The 21,560-nt window shown below is 41.3% G+C and overlaps 1 protein-coding gene across 1 annotated transcript; it reads left to right on the forward strand.

Moving 5' to 3' along the window:
• Nucleotides 1–2,594: 2,594 nt before the first annotated feature.
• Nucleotides 2,595–20,746, forward strand: ZNHIT3 (zinc finger HIT-type containing 3). Its single transcript, XM_089659195.1, has 6 exons — nucleotides 2,595–2,722; nucleotides 6,473–6,504; nucleotides 10,289–10,372; nucleotides 12,718–12,810; nucleotides 13,353–13,418; nucleotides 19,376–20,746. Exons 1-6 carry the CDS (start codon nucleotides 2,652–2,654, stop codon nucleotides 19,564–19,566), a joined length of 537 nt encoding a protein of 178 aa, XP_089515321.1. The 5' UTR covers nucleotides 2,595–2,651; the 3' UTR covers nucleotides 19,567–20,746.
• Nucleotides 20,747–21,560: the final 814 nt, after the last annotated feature.

Here is a 21,560-nt window from a genome sequence, read left to right on the forward strand (position 1 = left end):
TTAGAAATCATGGAGGGGTCTGAAATTCACATTGTAGGTACGTTCCCACTCTGAGAGACAGAATTAAAAAAAAAATTCAGGAAATCACATTGTATGATTTTTAAACAATTTGTCTTGCACTGCTGAACATAAGTATTTGAACATCTAAGAAACAGCAAGAATTCTGGCTCTCAAAGACCCGTTACTGTGCCTTTAAAAAGTCCACCTCTACTCCACTCATTAATCTAACTTAGTAGCACCTGTCTGAGCTCTTTAAAGACACCTGTCCACCCCACAGTCCGTCACACAACTACTACCATGGGCAAGACCAAAGAGCTGTCAAAAGATACCAGAGACAAAATTGTGGACCTCCACAAGGCTGGAAAGGGCTACAGGGCAGATGCCAAGCAGCTTGGTGAAAATAGATCAACTGTTGGAGCAATTGTTAGAAAATGGAAGAGGCTAAAGATGACTGTCAGTCTCCCTCGGACTGGGGCTCCATGCAAGATCTCACCTCGTGGGGTATCACTGACGATAAGAAAGGTGAGGAATCAGCCCAGAACTACAAGGGAGGAGCTGGTCAATGACATGAAGAGAGCAGTTTCAAAGGTCACCGTCGGTAGAACACTACGTCATGGTTTCAAATCATGCATTGCACGGAAGGTTCCCCTGCTCAAGTCATCACATGTCCAGGCCCGTCTGAAGTTTGCCAATGACCATCTGGATGATCCAGAGGAGGCATGGGAGAAAGTCATGTGGTCAGATGAGACCAAAGTAGAACTTTTTGGTCTAAACTTCACTCGTCGTGTTTGGAGGAAAAAGAAGGATGAGTTGCATCCCAAGAACACCATCCCTACTGTGAAGCACGGGGGTGGTAACATCATGCTTTGGGGGTGCTTTTCTGTGAATGGGACAGGTCGACTGCACTGTATTAAGGAGAGGATAAATGGGGCCATTTATTGTGAGATTTTGAGCAACAACCTCCTTCCCTCAGTCAGAGCATTGAAGATGGGTCGTGGCTGGGTCTTCCAACATGACAACGACCCGAAGCACACAGCCAGGATAACCAAGGAGTGGCTCCGTAAGAAGCATATCAAGGTTCTGGAGTGGCCTAGCCAGTCTCCAGACCTAAATCCAATAGAACATCTTTGGAGGGAGCTGAAACTCCGTGTTGCTCAGCGACAGCCCCGAAACCTGACAGATCTAGAGGAGAACTGTGTGGAGGAGTGGGCCAAAATCCCTGTTGCAGTGTGTGCAAACCTGGTCAAGAACTACAGGAAACGTTTGACCTCTGTAATTGCAAACAAAGGCTTCTGTACCAAATATTAACACTGATTTTCTCAGGTGTTCAAATACTTATGTTCAGCAGTGCAAGACAAATAAATTCTTTAAAAATCATACAATGTGATTTCCTGAATTGTTTTTTTATTTTGTCTCTCAGAGTGGGAATGCACCTACAATGTGAATTTCAGACCCCTCCATGATTTCTAAGTGGGAGAACTTGCAAAATCGCAGGGTGTTCAAATACTTCTGTTCCTCACTAACATGATTTCCTATGGGACAGGTTCACATCTCTGCGTTTTCACCCAGTGTGTTTTTTGGAAAGGCTCAGGGACTTTTTTTTTTTTTAATGCAAAACCTTCTTCTGGTTTTGGTTTTTGGTTCTATAGAATTCAATGGGAACGCTGCAGAAAAGCATGTATTGCGTTTTGCGTTTAAAATCTGCCTAGCAACAAGAAAAAAACCGCACAACACGGCAAAGACGCAAAATGCAATGCATCAAATGCATCCTGCATAGGCGTGAACCTAGACTTAAACAGTTATCAGTGTCAGGTAATGGTGGTATAGGTAGGATAACAAAAATCGGGTAAGAATAACCCAAGAATCGTTAACTCACGCCAGCAAGTGATGTCACACATGATACTGGTCTCTATTGGCTAATACAAAAAACAACTGAGCTCTAAAAACACGAAAACGCTGTAATGTGAGAAAACGCACAAAGTAATGCGCTGCTCAGTTATAAAGCACCAACAGAGGTCACAGTGACCACCCAAACTCTGGCCTAGCGGACGTCATACTGTCCAGGACAACCATGGCCCATTACCAGGGGCGGACTGACAACTCATGGGGCCCGTGTCCTTGCCCAAACTCAAAAAAGCCTATGAAAAAGGTACCAGGGGCATCTCATGGGGCCCCTTACTGAACCCTGGGCCCTCGAGTTTCCAAATGGTCAGTCCGCACCTGCCCATTACATTCCCTCATGACGTACACAATATAGACTTACTTTACAACTCTTTCTAGTCACCTTCACCTCATAGAAGTACCAAACGAAAAAAAACAACAGATGCTATGAAGACAATATAATAATTACGTCAAGACACATTCCGTTATGGAGCTTATCTGTGGTGAAGGTGAAGAATTTTCCAGCAGGCGAAAATTCCCGTGAAAAAAATCTCCGGCTCCTGAGACCGTTGGAGACAGTTACGGCTCTTCACACTAACCACCTCACGCATCCATTCATTGAGCCGATCCAGTTCACAGCGCCCTCTGCCGACCGTAAACCGGCAACATTTAGCCCCGCCCATGGATGGGACGTCACGACGCTGATCTGTTTACTGCGCCTGCGCTTGCGCCATGTGATTGGTGTGACGTTTTACCTGCTCATCGCTGGTATGGAAGCCTCGTGCTGTGTGTGTAGGGCGGACAGTGTGAAGTACCGTTGTCCCCGGTGCCGGGTTCGCTAGTAAGTTCTGATTGTGCGGTGATTGGACGCTTCCAGCTCTACATACATAAAGCGGAATTAGAGACACGGGTTCATGGCGCACAGTGTATTACATGCTCAGCAGTTATAATAGTTGTAGCTGAGGGGGCTGCAAACTTTCTCAACAAAGGGCTGGTTTACTATCCGTAAGACTTTAGGAGGGCCGGAATGGCCAGTGGGAGTAGAAAATACCCCAGCATCAGGAGTAATAAAAACAGTGGCATAGTGCTTGTAGTTAGTGGAAGGGGGTTGGGGAGAAGAGGAGGAATAGTCTCCAGTCATTGGTATCAGTTGGAGGATTACCCATCGTTGGTATTGGACGAATAGTGCCCCATCATTGGTGTCAGTGAGAGGAATAGCGCCCCTTCATTGGTGTCAGTGGAAGGAATGGCGCCCCATCATTGGTGTCAGTGGAAGGAATGGCGCCCCATCATTGGTGTCAGTGGAAGGAATGGCGCCCCATCAATGGTGTCAGTGGAAGGAATGGCGCCCCATCATTGGTGTCAGTGGAAGGAATGGCGCCCCATCATTGGTGTCAGTGGAAGGAATGGCGCCCCATCATTGGTGTCAGTGGAAGGAATGGCGCCCCATCATTGGTGTCAGTGGAAGGAATGGCGCCCCATCATTGGTGTCAGTGGAAGGAATGGCGCCCATCATTGGTGTCAGTGGAAGGAATGGCGCCCATCATTGGTGTCAGTGAAAGGAATGGCGCCCCATCATTGGTGTCAGTGAAAGGAATGGCGCCCCATCATTGGTGTCAGTGAAAGGAATGGCGCCCCATCATTGGTGTCAGTGGAAGGAATGGCGCCCCATCATTGGTGTCAGTGGGAGGAATGGTGCCCCATCATTGGTGTCAGTGAAAGGAATGGTGCCCCATCATTGGTGTCAGTGAAAGGAATGGTGCCCCATCATTGGTGTCAGTGAAAGGAATGGCGCCCCATCATTGGTGTCAGTGAAAGGAATGGCGCCCCATCATTGCTGTCAGTGGAAGGAATGGCGCCCCGTCATTAGTGTCAGTGGGAGGAATGGTGCCCCGTCATTGGTGTCAGTGGGAGGAATGGTGCCCCGTCATTGGTGTCAGTGGGAGGAATGGCGCCCCGTCATTGGTGTCGGGGAGGGATGGCGCCCCGTCGTCTGCGTCGGGGGGAGGGATGGCGCCCCGTCGTCTGCGTCGGGGGGAGGGATGGCGCCCCGTCGTCTGCGTCGGGGGGAGGGATGGCGCCCCGTCGTCTGCGTCGGGGGGAGGGATGGCACCCCGTCAGTGGAGTGAATAGTGCCCCATCCTTCATATTTGTTGGAGGAATAGTATCAAATTGTTTATATCAGTGGGAGGAATTGTGCCCCATAGTTGGTGCCAGTGGAAGAAATGATACCTCCTTGTTGGTATCAGTAGGAGGGATAGTACCCTGAGGGTCGGATAGAGCCAGGCAAAGGGCAGTTAGCAGACCACTGCTGTAGCCTGTAGAAGCTTAACCACTTGCACTCCTGAGGATTTACCCCCCTTCCTGACCAGGCCACTTTTGGCGCTGCGTTACTTTAACTGACAGTTGCGCGATTAAGCAATGCTGCACCCAAATTCTGCTAAATGTCTTTGCTTAAAAAAAATCCCAATACGTGTAAATTAATTGGTTTACTTGAAAATTATAGTGTATACAAATGGCGTTATATATACTGGGATTTTGTATTTATTTGTTTTTACCAGTAATGGCAGCGATCAGCAACTTGCATCGGGCATTCTGACACTGAGGGGGAACTGACTGTCAGTGACACCAATACAGTGATCAGTGCTAATAAAAAGCACTGACACTGTACTAATGACACTGGGCAGGAAGCGGTTAACGTGGGGTGATCAAAGGGTTAACTGTGTGTGTTTTACTGTACTTCACTGTAAACACACTGCTTTGCGTGGCTGTGCTATGCAAAAAAAAAAAAACTGAACAAAACGCTTTAGACACACGTAGAAAAACTCAAAACAAACTGCGAAAAGCACTGCAAAACGGAAAAAAAGCAATCTACATAGGTGTGAACGGAGCCTTAGTAAAAGCAGGACATACTACACATTGTTAGGCACACAGTTAACCCCTTGATTGCGCCTTGATGTTAACCTCTTCCCAGCCAGTGTCATTAGTACACTGATAATGTACAGTATCCATTTGCCCTCCAGAAGAATTACCCCCCTTCCTGATCAGGCCATTTTTTTTGCCTTACAGTGGTGCGTTACTTTAACTGACAATTGCACAGTCATGCAACACTGCACCCATAATAAATTGATGTCTTGTTTTTCCAACAAATAGAGCTTTCTTTCGGTGGTATTTGATCACCTCTGCGTTTTTTAATTTTTTTGCACTATAAACAAAAAAAGATTGACAATTTTTTAAAAAAACGAAATTGTTGACTTTTACTATAAAACATATCCAGTAAAACAATTTAAAAAAAATCTAATTTAGTCATTAAATTTAGGCCAAAATGTATTCTGCTAAGTTTTGCTAAAAAATAATCCCAATACGTGTAAATTAATTGGTTTACGTGAAAGTTATAGTGTCTACAAATGGTGGTATATATACTGGATTTTTTTTTTATACTAGTAATGGCGGTGATCAGTGACTTATAGCGGGACTGTGGCAGGCATTCTGACATTGGAGGGAAAACAGACTGCCACAGACATCCATTGAGATTAATACAGTGATCAGAGCTAATATAAAGCACTGACACTGTACTAATGACACTGGGCAAGAAGGGGTTAACATCTGGGTCGATCAAATGGTTAGCTGTGTGCTGTTTTACTATGTAAATATGCTGCTTTGTATTGCTTGTGATATTGCGCAGCCCTGCCACCCTGTAGTAGTAGTTCTGATATAGGGTGGTGGGGAACCGGTTAACTGATAATTGTGTGGTCATGCAGCACTGTGCAAAATTAAATTAAATTTTCCCCCCCTTATTTTGGTGGTATTTGATCACTTCTGCGTTTTTTTGTTTTTTAACTATTTTTTAGTGCCAGATTGTCCACCACACTATCGCAGTCCCACTATAAGTCAATAATCGCCGCCATTACCAGTATAGCACGATAGCTGTGTAGATTCCAGTATATATACCATCATTTTGTAGACTGTAAATTATTCATACAAACCAATTAATATTAATGAATAAACTTTTATTGGGATTTTTTTTTTTTTTTTACGAAAGGCATTAAGAAATGGTTTTTTATTTATTTTTTTTTATTGGATATGTTTTATAACAGTACAAAATATCAGGGCTCTTTTTTTTTTTTTTTGCAGTCTTTTTTTCGTTTATAAATAAAAAAAAACCCAGTGGTGATTAAATACCACCAAAAGAAAGGTCTATTTGTGTGAAAGAAAAATGATACACATTTCATCTGGGTACAGTGTTGCATGACTGTGCAATTACCAGTTAAAGTAGCACAGTGCGGCATAGCAAAAATGCCCGGATCATGAAGGGGTTAAAATCTTCCAGAGGTCAAGCTGTTAGGGAGGCTGCACCATACCTAAAAACTAACACGGTTCTCTGCAGGGATGGGATTTTGTTTCGCTTGTAATAGTAGTTTTATAATTATATCTAAAATAAGATTTTTTTTATTTTTTTTTCCCCTTTGCATGATACACTTTTTGTTTGTAAAATGCTGTGCTATCACTAGAATTTACATAGAGTTTGACTAAAACTGTTCCACACTTATTTGTGTTCTATTCACTTTTTGTATTTTTTTTTTCTATGCAGTTGCTCCTTAACGTGCTATAAGACACATAAAGGTAAGAATAATTTTTTTTTTTTTTTTTTTTTTTTTAATTTGTTCTGTGTGAGTTTATTAAAGGCTGTCCTACTGTCATGTCTGTCTTATAAAGAGATGGGCTGAATCAAAAAAAAAGAGCTTCAACAGAAATTAGTGGACACATTCACATAGGACTGGCACAAAATATTGACAAGCAGAGTGCTTTGTATGTGTGACAAGCAGGCCCCTTTTTATGGAACAAGTATTAGGAAATGCTAAATGAAGGGTATAATTAACTTTGGGGAAGCATATTTATCACAGGAGCTGCTGATGTTTTGGTAAGCGACCTCCTTGGCAATGCCACACCTTCTTGCACACCAAAAGTGAAGGGTAAAAAATTATTGTATAAACACAAATCAGCCAAAAGATGGAAAAGTAATAATATACACTTTAACAAGTATACAGAAACCGTTACAAAATATACAAATAAATACAATGTTACAAAAAATATAAGCAGACCAATGACTTTACCCCTAATCCCTACACTAAGGGGTGGGGGGCTCTAACTATGGGGTAATGCAAAAATAGTGGGCAGTCTCTGACAAACCCTCTCCCACTGGCCAGTGCATTTGGGCCCAAACCCAGTGTTGGAGTGCTCAAATGTGAGTCCCACAAACCTGGGTGTTCCCAAATGGTGTCCAAAGTACTGTTCCTTTAAATAGTGTGCTGAGTTTGCAGTCAGTAGCCTCTCACTGACACTTAAGATAATGACTTTTCCTCTCCTACTCTCCATTTGGAGCTCAACAATACCAGCTGCATTGACACCTTTCCCTTGACTAGGTGGTAACACCAGACTTGACAGTGGCTTTCCCACAGACCAGAACATGTACGTGATTCTTTCTGTCTGTATTCCCTAGACCAAGGGTCTCCAAACCTTTGGAACAAAGGGCCAGTTAACTGGCCTCCAGACTTTAGAGGGGCCGGACAATGGTTATTGAGAGTAGAAATTGTCTTGACGTCACTGGAAGTAAACAATGCATCTTTGGTATTAGGGGGAGGAATAGTGCCTCTAAACTGAAGCACAGGCTCAGTCTCTCTGGGGACTCTTTTTGTCCTTTTCCTACACTGCAAAAACAGTAATATTGCTTCCTTTGTTTTGTTGTCTTGTGGCTGTACACATCTCAGGAAATGTTCAGTGGTTTGCATCTCTCTCTCCCAGCTGGCAGGCAAGGATAGGGAGAACAGCTGCAGCACTGGCTGCAGCATATGTTATGCTGATTGACAGCCTGGTCTGTATAGTGTGTGCCTCGGACTGGGGCTATACGATATTTAAAAAAAAATGTGTCATTACTTCAGGTTGCAAGCTTTAACTACAAGTCTGTGTGTATTTAAAGTGTTACTAAACCCAGGACCCTGCATATATCTGGTCTCCCACAGTACACACAACGTGGCAATGCAGTTATTTTAGTAAATATAAACTGCTAAGTATCTTTTCTTATCAGCAATTAGAGCAATCTTGTGACTTCAGCAGATCATTGGTTAAAGCCTGTAGACGTTTTCTTTCTGCTCTAGGAGGATGTGAAAGTCCTGACCCTTTGTCTGGACAGTGCCGATTGGCCCTGTGCTGATTACATGCACTCTCCCAAGAAAAAAAAAAACCTCTTTAGCAATACCCACCAAACTGAGCATGTGCATGTGACTATGGATTCAGTCTGTATCAGGTGGTCATTTCAACAAGAGGAGGGGCAGAGAAGAAAGGATCAAACAGCCTTTTTATACAATGCAGAGGATTAACCCCTTAGGTTCCACAGTGAGTATAACAAGCATGCTTTACTGCATATAGAGACTGATTTTACTGATGTGGGTTTAGTAACACTTTAACATGCCTTGGGTCTCAGTTTGTAAAGCACAGTGGCTAAATGGTTAGCACTTCTGCCTGGCAGTACTAGAGTCGTTGGTTTGAATCCCAAACACGGCACCACCTGCCTAGAGTTTGCGTGTTCTCTTTGTGCCTGCGTGGGTTTCCTCTGGGTCCCCCGGTTTCCTCCAACACCCCAAAGACATGCTGGTAGGTTAATTTGAATCCTGTCTAAATTGGCCCTAGTATGTATGAATGTGAGTTAGGGACCTTAGATTGTACGCCCCTTGAGGGTTAGGGACTGATGTGAATGTACAATATATATGTAAAGCGCTGTGTAAATTGACGGCACTATATAAGTACCTGAAATAAATAAAGCAGCAGTATGTTGTTACCACTGCACATTGATGTGTTTTACCAACGTGAAATGTTTGGTACAGAGTGGATTGTGGCTTCCTCGCTCTGCTATAAGTGGGCCACTTTAACATAAATTTCTTAGTCCTACAGTACAGAATATAATATCATTCATCTTTACCATGAGTTATATGCAGCTACCTTTAGGTGATTGAACACTGGCAAAAAGGAAAAGGCTGTAAGGACAAATATCCCCTCCCTAGGCTTCGCTTTTTCTAGTGTTCTTTGATGGACCTCTTCTCCCTTCTGAGAGAAGCATACTTTCTTTCTAGAAGGTTGTCTGTCTCTGATGACGATTCTTCTGCCAAAATGATTCTCCTATTAAGTTGGATAAGGCAAGTTATTATTTCCTTTCCTTCCGTCCCTGTTGAGGCACAGTCTATTAGATCTGTTGGTGCTTCTTTGGGCTGTTCAGCATTGGACATGTGTTCTTTAGATTTGCAAGGCTGCCACCTGCGCTTCTGTTCACATGTTTGCTCAATTCTACCAGCTGGATGTTTAAGTCTGAGTATGTCAAGCCTTTCTTGACCAATTTGTTATGTGGGCCTATTGGCATTTGTTGCCTCATGGTTAAAGATGAATGATTGTGTCCTGTTCTGTCCTTTTGCTTGCTAGAAAAATGATGCTAGCTGGGAGTGGTAGGGGAATGTTTCTGCAGCCTTATGTTTTTGCCAGTGTCCAATCACCTGAAAGTCTCTACATAAAACCCATGGTAAAGACTAACAATCCTGTGTACCAAACTGTACTCCAAGTCAGAAATCCTATTTCCCTCAGCCCGTGTGCAAGGTTGCAATAAAAATATGGATTTTCTTTGCCATGCAGCAGAAGTGTATGATAAAGCAAGTTTGTTCATTCCTGTGGGCCAATTCTAAAGCGCAGTAGTGAAAAAAAAAAAGCAGTAGTGAGGAAAATTCAGTGTGCAAATTACACTCAGGCCTCTGATCTACGCGTTTAAAGCAAACCTGTTCTTTGGCCATGCAGTAAAAAGCAACCGCTGCATTTAACCCTTTCCTCCAGAAGCACAAACATACATTTCCTTTTGCTGAATGTTGAGTCAGTGGATCAAAGAAAATGTGAGTGTGTGCAGGAATAAAGCATGGATAAAGCACAAGTTCTCTTGAAACCCTTCATATAAATGTTCATAGAGACTGTCAGCATCCATCTATCCAGGTGTGAGACTTCCCTTTACATTGTTATGGAACCTTTCGCAAAGATCTGGCATTTGGAAGATTTGAACGGACTGTACATGTAACATTTGGCTTACTACCCAGGCTGGCCACTCTGCAAGTGGATGTGGTTTATACAGAAAAGGGGGCTGCAAAGCTCTAATATTGCTAGCTTCTTATTACCTATGCATTCAAGATTTATCTTGATGACTACCATGGAGGGGGGGTGGGGATGCTTTTTTTTAATGCAGTTTCTTGCTGTTGGTGCAGCTAAACATCTTTATTGATGTACGCACATCTTTGTAGTTGTTTTGACTTTAGAGATTTGGAATAAGTTTGACAGGTCTATAGTTTCATGTCCTCTAAGTATGTGTAATGTTTTGTAGAGACATGTGTTCCAAAAGAAGCCACAGCATCTACAGAAGCCTCGTTCAGTGCTATTTCAAGAGGTGAATCACATCAGAACAAAGGTAATCATGTTGTAAACCGTTTTTGTTTAGAGTACAGTATAAATGAAGTATTGGGAGCAAAGTGATGTTCTTGGTGCACAGTATTTTGTGGGTCCATCCAAAGTCCTATTTTATTATAGGTAGAGTTCGAGTAAATCTGGGCCTCCTGTTGGCTTATAATATCTTGGTATGATCTCCCTGGTGTACTGTATATCCTGGCACTATTCTTTCCCATGATTTTTATTTTAGTAAGGGTAATGCAAACAATACAGATCCAAGAAATTTGGGGACAAAGCAAACGCAGGCAAAGCTATGTTGCAGGTAAATCCAAACTTAGAAAGTGAGATGCAATGTTAAAGCTGATCTTCTGGCTCTTTCAGGTATTGTCAGAACATATGGATTATCCACTTAACGACCGCCTGCCTTCAATGTACTGCGGACAGGCAGCTGATGTACCTGTACATTGCTGTCTACTTCCGGATTTGTGGCGTGCGCAATGATTCACAGCCAGGACCTGCTGTTCGGCTGTGTACAATCAGCACAGAGCTCTGTAGAGAGGGAAGGATCATGTATGTTTTTCGAGAAACTTTGAGATCTGTTATTAAAAGCACTTTACGCACATTAGTTAGGCACACATTTAACCCCTTGATCACCCTAGATCTTAACCCCTTCCCAGTCAGTGTCATTAATACAGTGACAGTGTATAATATTAGTGTCAGTGGCATTTATTGAGTTCCCCCCAGCTTCAGTTATTGTCAGATTGCCCTCTGCACTATCACAGTCCCATTATAAGTTGCTGATCGCCTCTAAATAAGTGAATAAATGAAAATTCCAGAGTGTATATATACTAGTTTGTAGGCCCTATAACTTTCACATGCACCAATCAGTATACTTATTGAGATTTTTTTTTTTTTTTATCACAGACATGTAGCAGAATAAATTTTGAGAAAAAATTATGAAGCAAGTTTATTTAACCGCTTGTCTACAGGGCACTTATACCCCCTTCCTGCCCAGGCCAATTTCCAGCTCTCAGTGCGGTCATGCAACACTGTACCCATATGAAATTTATATCATTTTTTTGTGACAGAGCTTTATTTTGGTGGTATTTAATCACCTCTGGGTTTTTTATTTTTTCTTAAACCAAAAACCACTGAAAATTTTGAAGAAAAAAAATAAAAGTTTTTTTCTTTAGTTTTTGTTATAAAATTTTGTAAATAAGTGATTTTCTCCTTCACTGATGTGCGCTAATGAAGTTGTAGTGATGGCCACTGATAAGGTGCACTGTTGGACGCTGATAGGTGGCAGTGATGGGCACTGATGAGGAGGCACTGGTAGGCGGAATTGTCAGGCATCACTGATGGGCACTGATATATGGCACTGACTGGCGGCACTGATGGGTGACACTGAAAGGCAGCTCAGATGGGCACTGATATGTGGCATTGATGTGACACTGATGGGCACTGGCAGGTGGCACTGTTCAACACCGACAGCTGGCACTGATGGACACTGACAGGTGGCACTTCTGGGGCCACACTGATCATCAGGGCACACTGATCATCAGTGCCCTGATGATCAGTGTACATGTCCCCTCCGCGGAATGCCGATTACCGGCTCTCCTCTCCTCTTGAGTTGTCAGCGTGACAGCTCGAGAGGAGAGAAATGCCGATAACTGGCATTTTCGTGTTTACATGTGATCAGCTGTCATTGGACACAGCTGATCACATGACCGAGCCGACATCTTCGGCTTTTTCTGTGGATCGGTGATCCGCTGTGTCCGAGGGACACAGCACACCGCCGATCGCCGAGCTGCGCGCTTAGAATGGAAGGACGTCATATGATGTCCTATCAGAGCAAGAGAACCACCTTGCGCTCGTCATTGGACTATATGGCAGGCGGGAGGTGGTTAAAAAATTTTTTTTTTAATTAGATATGTGGCTTTATAGCAGAAAGTAAAAAAGAAATGTCAGTCTTTGTATGTGTGTGTACACACTTAGTTCGTTTGGGTACAGCGTTTTTTTGTATAGCACAAAAATGGCTTGGTCATGAAGGGGGTAAAATCTTCCAGGGCTCAAGTGGTTATTGGGCCTACTGTTGAACAACCTCTGAAGCAGGTAAGAGATGGAAGGGAAAAAAGATATAGGTTTTTTTTTTTATATTCTTGGACCAGGTACAGTCAGGTCCATAAATATTGGGACATCAACACAATTCTAACATTTTTGGCTCTATACACCACCACAATGGATTTGAAATGAAACAAACAATATGTGCTTTAACTGCAGACTGTGAGCTTTAATTTGAGGGTATTTACATCCAAATCAGGTGAACGGTGTAGGAATTACAACAGTTTGCATATGTGTCTCCCACAGCGGGAGGGAGAGGAGAAGAAGCCAGCTTTCAGCTGCTGCAGAGAGAACCATACAGAGGATCAGTTCCAGTTCTTGGTCTTAGAGGGGACAGATGTAGGTTTGTTTTTGTGCTTTCAAAAACTTCTCTTTAACAATGATCAGGACATCAGACTTGCATATAGAGGGTGTTTTAAATAAGCCAAAAGAGTTGGCTTTACCAAAATGGAGATTTTCCTGCATGAAGAAATTATCCCTTGAGTCCAAATTAAAAATGAAAGTAAATCTATTAGTCATGTACTAGTTTGGCTATGACTGTATTCTTGATTCTGGGAGATTTTCCTAATATCGTAAAATACTGCCTTGAATCCAGATGTGTATCATCTCTGAAAAGACCCCTCAGAGAGAACATTTTACAGTGCAAGGCTGTTTACTGAATTGCCTCAAGATTTTACAGGGAATCAGCTGTGCCAAAAGGCAGCAATCATGTTTCTAACTATGACTAATCATGATAGGTTTGTGCATGAATGATTAAACAATACCATTAAAGTGTGTTTATTGTGTGTAATGTGGTTGGAATTGAAAATTTAAATGAATCCAAAATGTAATTACTCTTGTATGCTTCTCCAGAGGTTATAGGTTTTTATCTGTTCTTCCAGCTAATGATTTGCTGAATGACGATGATGAATCTGATCAAGTCCCCCTACAAAAGCTGAAAATGTTGGGTAATACTTATTAGTTTACTATATTCTTGTTGTTCTGGTTTGCTATATTCTTGTTGTTCTGATCCTTCTTTTTTTTTTTTTTTTTTTTTTTTTTTTTCTACATACCTTTTTTGTGGAACATGGCAATCTACATAGACAAAAAGCTTAAAAAAACACTAGCGCAAAACCATTACAAAAACCCATTACAAACAAGAAATGTGATGACCCATTGACTGCGTAGGAATGGATTTGTGTGTTTTTTTTTCCTTTATTACCTGGTAATCCTACAAAAATACATTTCCTATCCCTGGGTTGCTATGATCCCTTTTTTTGTTTTTTTGTTTTTTTTGTGTTTATGGAGGACTCTATGGTTTTCACGAACATATTAAAACCTACATTTTTGCTGGAAAATGACTTAAAACCCTAAACAAGTATATATTTTTGAAAGGAGAGGCCTGTAGAATAAAATGGTAGCAGTTATAATTTTTGTTTGCGGCATGATATTTGCACAATTTGCACAAAAATGCATATTTGTAGGACAATATACCCTAAAATGAATATTAGTGCATACACACAGAATACCCAATTTTTGGAAAAAAATTAAAAAGAGGGGGTTACGTCAAGTAAATAGATACCAAACATGTCAAGACTAAAACTGATGCGTGTCCGTAAATGGCAAAGAATTAGGGTACCTTCATTTTTTCCAAAAAAGATTCTTTAAAAACTTTTACAGGTTATCAGTTTTAGTGCTGTGAATTTTGATCCTAGAATTATCCGACATTCAATATGATACTCCACATGTATGGCACAATCCCTGTTTTACATACACATGCTGCTCTATAATGGCGATTTTATTTTATTGCAATATTAGTTTTTTAAGCCTTTTTTTTTTTTTTTATTTAACTTTATTGCTATGACAACGGGGCCAACAGGCTGTATAAGCAACTGAGTGTTTTCCAGGTTCAGAGCCGTGACTCAGCTGGGTAAGGTAGGTTGGGCCGAAGTTCCGGGATCTGACTCTTCTGGTATAGTGCTGAACATCCTTTTGAATTTCCTGCCAGTCTTGGTTTCACCACTGTTATGGTTAAAGCTGATGGATCGTGTGTGGACATAATTTGTTGGGTTGTTCTGCTGTTGCTCTTTGTGGTACAGAGCATGTCTCAGCATTTTTCCTATTTGGAGGTTTTCCTGCACTACTAGGTCATCTGGGATCAGCCCTGACCGCTTTCATTTAAAGAAGGACCTGGCTCCTTAAATTACTTCTGAAGCAGCAGCAACTTCTTGGAAGAGTGCATCAACCCCAGTGCACTTTCTGGCATCCTCATTTGTGAGAAGCTTGGTTGATCTCCTTTGAAGAGAGCCAGTTTGTTTTTGTTTTTTTTCACCCCTGCATTCAGCACCTTCCTGAAGGGTCTGACTCCCACAAGACAAGGTCATTTAGCGCCTTGTAGAAGTCAGTTGGCAGCCATCCATCACTGCTGGGTGTGACTGTGCCATTTGAACCCCATTTTACTAAGGTCTATTCTGTGTGTGGTATTGAAACCTTCAGCAACAGGCAGATAATTCACCCCTTATCCCTGTGCAACATCAGGTGTGTGGAACATCAGGGAGGGTCTCCCTTTCCCCTATTGGTTCTTGGTCCTTCTACCCTTTGCTCTTGTTTAGGGCTCTGGGTGAAACATTTATATGGATTAGGTCATCCCTGGTGTGGCCCATCAGCTTCTCAAAATAAGTGGGGTGGTTTCTTCTCTCTTCCTGGGAGGACATCATCTTCTTGGGGTGTCTCCGTACCTGGGGCATCAGTCTGGCTGCCTGTAATGGATAGTTTCTTCTTTGTTGCAGATCTTGCTTTGACTCATTAATTTGGATTAGACACCTAGGTGTTGCTGTGCCTTCTCCTCGGAGGAGTAGGAGTCCTCTCTGCCACAAGACAAGTTTTTTGGTCTTTATGCTGGATGATGTGAAGAGTTTTATTCCTGGCAACACCATCTAGCCTAAAGATAATGCACTATAATCTGGCTCATGGGCCATCTTCTACACTAAAGGGAAAGGTCTGCATGCTTTGGCCCTTTTCATTTTCTGCGTGACAGACAGAAATTATCTACGCCACCCTGGACTATCAGAAGGCAAAACGCACTGTGTTTCAGCTGCAGGTACCCCCTTAATGGAGATAGGATATGTCTGGAGGACTTTGGTAGACCTGATTGCCTGGCTGTAGGTACCCCTTCTGTGATTGTTTTGCAGCCTTGTGAGGAAGGTTCAAGAGTTCTTTGCCGTCTTAGTAGTGACCTGCGTGTAGACAGCCGAAATTACTGAATGGATACACATTAGATGCATGGACCTACCAACCCAGCTGAGTCTGAGAGCTAAATAGATGCAGGTGCATGGATATGAATACCTGTCATACTCGGCTGTGTGGGTAAGTCTGTTAAGCCTAGGCGAACGACGTGCATTATGCCCACTGAGCCTTCTGAGATATGCATGTCGCATATTCCTGGAAGCGTACGTCCATCATTGAGAATAGAGGATAGAGTCGGGCCTATCACCACATCATCAAGAGGCCCGGCGGCTAAGTCCAGAAGAGCCGGCGAGCCTCGCGATGACGCCACATACGAAGATAGTGGAATAGGAATGAGGGGAGGCAGAATTCTGAGAGGACTCTGCAGGAAACTGCTGGATTCACAAGGCAGGTGGGTATATGAAATGAATATAACCCGTAACAATATGTAGTTTGGGCTGAAAAAGAAAAAATATTTTGGAGGGGCTGGGGATACACTTTCACATTATGCTGCATATGTCCCACATCTATTTAATATTTTTTTGGATACACCAGGTTTTTGACGATGGACAGATGACAAAACTAGGTAATATAGGTTTGCATTTTAACTTTGGGTACCTTGTTTTTGTGAAATATAACCTTTACCCGAGCACTGAAGGATTATGGATCCATTTCAGATTTTTAAAATTTTTACAAATTCGCCTTCCTCAACATATCAATCCCTCCAGCCAAACTACAGCTCCTGTGACCCCAGTTTCTTTTCCATTGGGCTAACATTACCAATCCGAATGCTTTGAGCCTTCTATCTGAAAAATCAAGAATGATTTGCACCAGTAGCACCTTGACTTGGTTTGGAAGGAGTAACTAACTGAAAATGATCATCTGCATATTATTTCCATTCCAAGCTCTGCTAATCAAGATACCCGTTAATTTTTTCATGTGCATTTGACACCTTTCTAGGGATTCGTATGATCCTATACAGTGCTCAGGATCAAGATGCAATTGCTTAACCAGGATTGTGAACTAGTGCAGTAATGGAGCTGCTAAACATTGGGTGTCTATGGAAATGGAAGATTCCCAGAATATGGCCTTGTTTGCTGTGGTTCTCTTACTTCCTACCCCAAGTTGAGTGCGCATCCTACTTTGAGTAGTACCATCTTAACGGTCAAAAAGGCCTTCCACTTTTCCAATATATCAGCTTCTCTTTCTCTTTTTACCCCGGTAACTGGTAACCCTGAGTTTACTCCCGGCAGACTTCTGGAGTATGACGCTACTTGTTTTCTGCCCTCACTTAATAAATAGATAAATCTTCCCCGAATGGCATTTGAGGAACTATGTCACAATGGTGAACCTTTTTCCAGTGCTCTTTCTACCATTTGTGTATTCCTGTCCACGCCGAATACTATTTGATCTGCCTTTTCTTTAAAAATGGGAATCTGCACTTGAAATTCAATTTTTACCTCACAGCAATGGAAAAAGATCGTATATTTTGGCCACAGATCTAATCTGTTCCAGGAGATGGAGTACAAGCTTCTAATAAGATGGTACAAAGTTCCTGTTTTTACTGAACACAATTTTTCCACAAATCCCAGATAGATGCTGAAGGTGTAGTAAAGAGAGGGGCATCATGTTGAATATTTTCTGGGAATGTGCAGAGAGTCAGCTCTTGACTGGACTGACATCATGGATATGATTAAACAACTTACCTCTGTGGACTTGAGTAACAAGCCTGGTGGCATGTCTCTAGCACATTACACACATAGCTATTTTGAAAAATATGTCCTCTCTGATGATTCTATTGAATGCGGCAAAGGCCTGTGTTCCAATTTTATGGAAGCAGACGTGCCATGACTTACCCATGAAAGTGTTATAGTCAATGATATTCTAAACATGGAGGATCTCACTACCACCTTAAACAATTTGCAAAAGAAAGTCAGGCTGACCTGGAGACCCTGGCAGTATTTCATGTTCATCAAATGCTTACTCATGAATGACCAACAGCCATGTGCAGTAAGTGAATTTAAGATACTATAAGGAAATGTGATCTGCACTTGGGTACAAAGAAGCAACCTACACAAGATCCTGATACAAAATAAATAAAAACAAAGATGTGACGTTATGAATTAACAAAGCTAAGTTACTCTCTATGATAAATGTACAAAAAAAAATCTTAAGTACAAAACAACTGATACTACCTAGTGGATTTATTCTTCCACTCCTCTCCTCTATTCCCTACCCCCTTTTCCCCATCCTGGGGAGGAACCTCCTGCTCCCCTGTCCCCCAGTGGGATTCCTTTTAATCTAGTTCTCATTTCTTCTCTCTTGCTTCCCATCTCCAGTATAACACTTAATGAATGGTTCTTCCTCTCATCCTACTCTATAGCCTATTTTTTGTTCTAATTTTAAATAATTCCTATACAGTATCAGCAATGTCCTTCCTATCCCTGATTAATACCTTCATCATCTGCCTAAGGTATCACATAGCCATTGTTTCTTTCTTAGGTATTCTACTTTAATGTTGAAATGGCTAGTATTGTATGCACTTTTACCTGAACCTTATCTTACTAATTTTTTTAACTTCTGTCATATTTGTATTTTGTATCACATTTGTAATCAACTCTCATGTACTCTTTGGACCACATTTGTATGATCGTATTACAACTGATCCCCTTTCTCCACGATCACTGAAAATGGAATGCTTCTTCCACTGTAAATGTCCCACATTATTGATGTTGATCAATTTGAAAAGAAAGTTGTTCTTGGGATGTGATCTGAGAGAGCATGCTCAAACCTGTCAGTAGAGAGGGGTTACAATTTAGGTTTTTATTTCTGTCCCCATTGGGAAGAATGATTTTCAGTGATCTTGAAAAAAGTGAGGAAAACACCCCAATAGGTATACAGTCAGCATGTCAATCGGCTTGGTGCAACAGCTCACCAAGGTATGCAAGCACTCCTTTTTTTTTTTTTTTTTTTTTTTTTTTACTGCAGACTAGTTATGAGATGTAATCTGATGCAGATGTTTGTTTTAGAACTGCAAAGTACATGGTGATTCTATAATATTTTCCTCAGAAGTTAGTGATTCCATTTTTTTTTCTTCTTTGTGATCTGGAAAAACAAGTGCAATTGACTACAGTTTTATTTTTTTCAAGTGTTGAACCACTTGCCCTCCTGAGGATTTACTCCCCTCCTTCTGACCAGGCCATTTTTTGCATAACGGCGCTGCGTTACTTTAACTGACAATTGCGCGGTCATGCAACACTGCACCCAAATGAACTTTGGCTGATCCTTGTCAATCACTGGCCTGGACCTGGTGATTGGCGGGGCAGGTAGGGCAAATTAATGTGTATATATACGTGATTTTGCGCGCCGCTACCGCCCTGTAGCAGTATTTCTGCTATGGGATGGCGTTAAAGCCAGAAGGTTGGATTGTTAAATGAAAATAGTTTTTTCGAGGGATGGCTGTGATTGTTTTTTTTTTTTTTGTTTTGTTTTTTTCTACACAAGTAATTGAAGTAATTGAACATTTTCCAAGAGTGGTGATTCCATACTTTTTTGCCAGAGGTTGTAGAAAAAAAAATGTTTGGGCTGGAGTTCTGCTTTCACAGCAGGTGGTAACACTCTGAATTAGGTGTTTTAGTTTTTGTTCTGTCTCCAATTCAGTCCTATAACTGAGTGGTTTTTTGTTTTCCATCTTTTGCAGGTGAGTCAGATGAGTTGAAGCATTTATTACTCAATCCGCATCTCCGACGACTGGTAGCAGCACTTGACCAGGCTGAGAACAAAGATCAGGAATTAAAAAAATATATGCAAGAACCATTGTTTGTTGAATTTGCAGACAAGTGCCTTTTTATTGTAGAAACAGGGGAGAAAGAAAATATTTTTCTGGACTGATGGCAATATGTGTATAAAATAAAGTGTACCTAGACTATACTGTAGCTATTATACTGAGGTATTGTACCAGAAAATAGGGGCTGCACACAACATCTTGTAGCCCTGTTTGGGTCCTACTTTATTTTGCCTGGGATTTAACAGGGTTGAGTTCTCTACTTGTAGGCACTAGATGTTACTGATGGTCAGTGGGAAAGCTCTAAAAGCAGCAAGAACTTCTCTGTCAATCCAGACTGAAACAGATATTTTTTCAGTATGGTGCACTGTCAGTACTTCACTGTGTTTGTGTCTGTAGTACAGACAGAAACACAGTTAAAGTTTTGAAAATTCAGGCACTCAATTTTGATGGCTTAGTGTTTTCTTTCTTGATCCTTTTATGCATAGGTAAATGATCTGTTTAAGGGATGGGTCATTCACCTAATTTGTGAAGTGAAAGAAAAGCCTCTCCAGTGCTTCAAAGGGGTGCATGCCAGGAAGTAGACCAGGGATTCAAACGTGCTGTTGACCTAGTCCTAGGAAAAGGGTCTTGGTGGTGCAGCCCTCCTCCGACTGGGGGATCAACAAAAAACTGAAAAGATAAAACACACGGGGTGCAAACACCTAGCGCATTATCTGAGGTTTATTTTTAAAAAAAATGAAAGAAAAAAAAAAAAAACTGCCATCACGTTGGGTCATCTTATCAGTTTTACGGCTTTTATATGCATTTTTATTTGTGAGTATGTTTTTTGCTCTTAGATTTTTTTTAATAAACATTGGATAATGCATTAGGTGTTTGCGCCCCCTGTGCATTTTTCTTTCCAATTTCTGAAGTGATCTTTTTTTTTTTTTTTTTCCCCTACCACATAGGTTAGGAAGCTAAGATAACTGCAATCTTGGTATATGAAGTTTTTTTTTTTTTTCCATCTGTGACATACGACTGTTTGCATTTCCTCTCTTGCTTTTTATACAAAATTTACTTGACAATACAGCAGGAACTAGTTGCAACTTGTCTTTTAGCTTAAGTCTGCATTAGGTATTTCTGAAATGCTTTCTGGGCCATGAATTCTCTGCAGGCTGGAGATAATTTTGTCTTGTGGAGTATAGGAAGGTTTATACATATAATACAAATATTTTTCTGGATATGGTGCTACGATCTATGGTCTATGAAGTTACATTTAAACGGAATAAAATTATTTTTACTTAATTAGGAAATCTTTATGATGAAAACTATGTATTACCTAGTGTAAATTGCAATAATGTAATTTAATAAATGTTTATTGTATCAATGAAAGATATCATTTGAGGTTCCCAGTAGTTTAAACCAAAGCATAGAGCTGCTCGTTGAGTTTCAGGAACAGTGGAATACTCAATATCAGATTCACACTCTTTGTGAAAATTTGATGTAGCAGTGCTTCTCTATACCAGCAGCTGCCATCTCTGTACTGGCTTATCTGTATTATACTTTCTATAATGCTGCACATGGCTCCCAAGATGTGGTGCATACTGTGGCACTCAAGTAGTAAATTTGGGGTCTGCAGTTTACAGTGCACCAACATGACTAGTAACACTACTGGTGCACTTGCATTAGAAAAAAAATATTGCAGATTCAATTATTTATTTTTGTGTTTGTATGTTATGAACAGATGTTTGCTTTTTGGTTTAAAATTACTTTAAGACCAATTATACTGCAGCTTACCATGTCTTAGATGTGATGGCTACATGCTCTTCCTAGGTTTTTACCTGGTGACCCAGGCAGTAGGTATGTTTTTCGGAAGAAAAGCTCTCCAGCAGATGTAGCAGTTCCAAGGTTGAGACAAACCATTTACTACGGAAAGGGTGCTTACAATGTCAACTTTTTTTATTTATTTAAAATCCCAAAATGAAGAAAAGTGCAACTGCTTTTAAAAGGACAAGTATAGCCAAAGCTCTTTTCCCTATATTCCTGGGGATCACAGGAGTGCAGTTCGTTCTGAACTCTTAATGCTAACGCCCACTATTAGCTGATTTCAGAGCTGATC

The sequence above is a fragment of the Staurois parvus genome, unplaced genomic scaffold, assembly GCF_062004578.1.
Source record: "Staurois parvus isolate SC_StPar_1 unplaced genomic scaffold, SC_StPar_1.0 ptg001134l, whole genome shotgun sequence".
Lineage (NCBI taxonomy): Eukaryota > Metazoa > Chordata > Amphibia > Anura > Ranidae > Staurois > Staurois parvus.

What these genes read in the sequence shown, in the direction of transcription:
- ZNHIT3 (XM_089659195.1), top strand. Translation starts at nt 2,652, where the DNA reads ATGGAAGCCTCGTGCTGTGTGTGTAGGGCGGACAGTGTGAAGTACCGT. An exon ending in TGAATCACATCAGAACAAAG is followed by an intron (nt 10,373 to 12,717) that starts GTAATCATGTTG and finishes TGTCTCCCACAG; the next exon opens with CGGGAGGGAGAGGAGAAGAA. An exon ending in ACAAAAGCTGAAAATGTTGG is followed by an intron (nt 13,419 to 19,375) that starts GTAATACTTATT and finishes CATCTTTTGCAG; the next exon opens with GTGAGTCAGATGAGTTGAAG.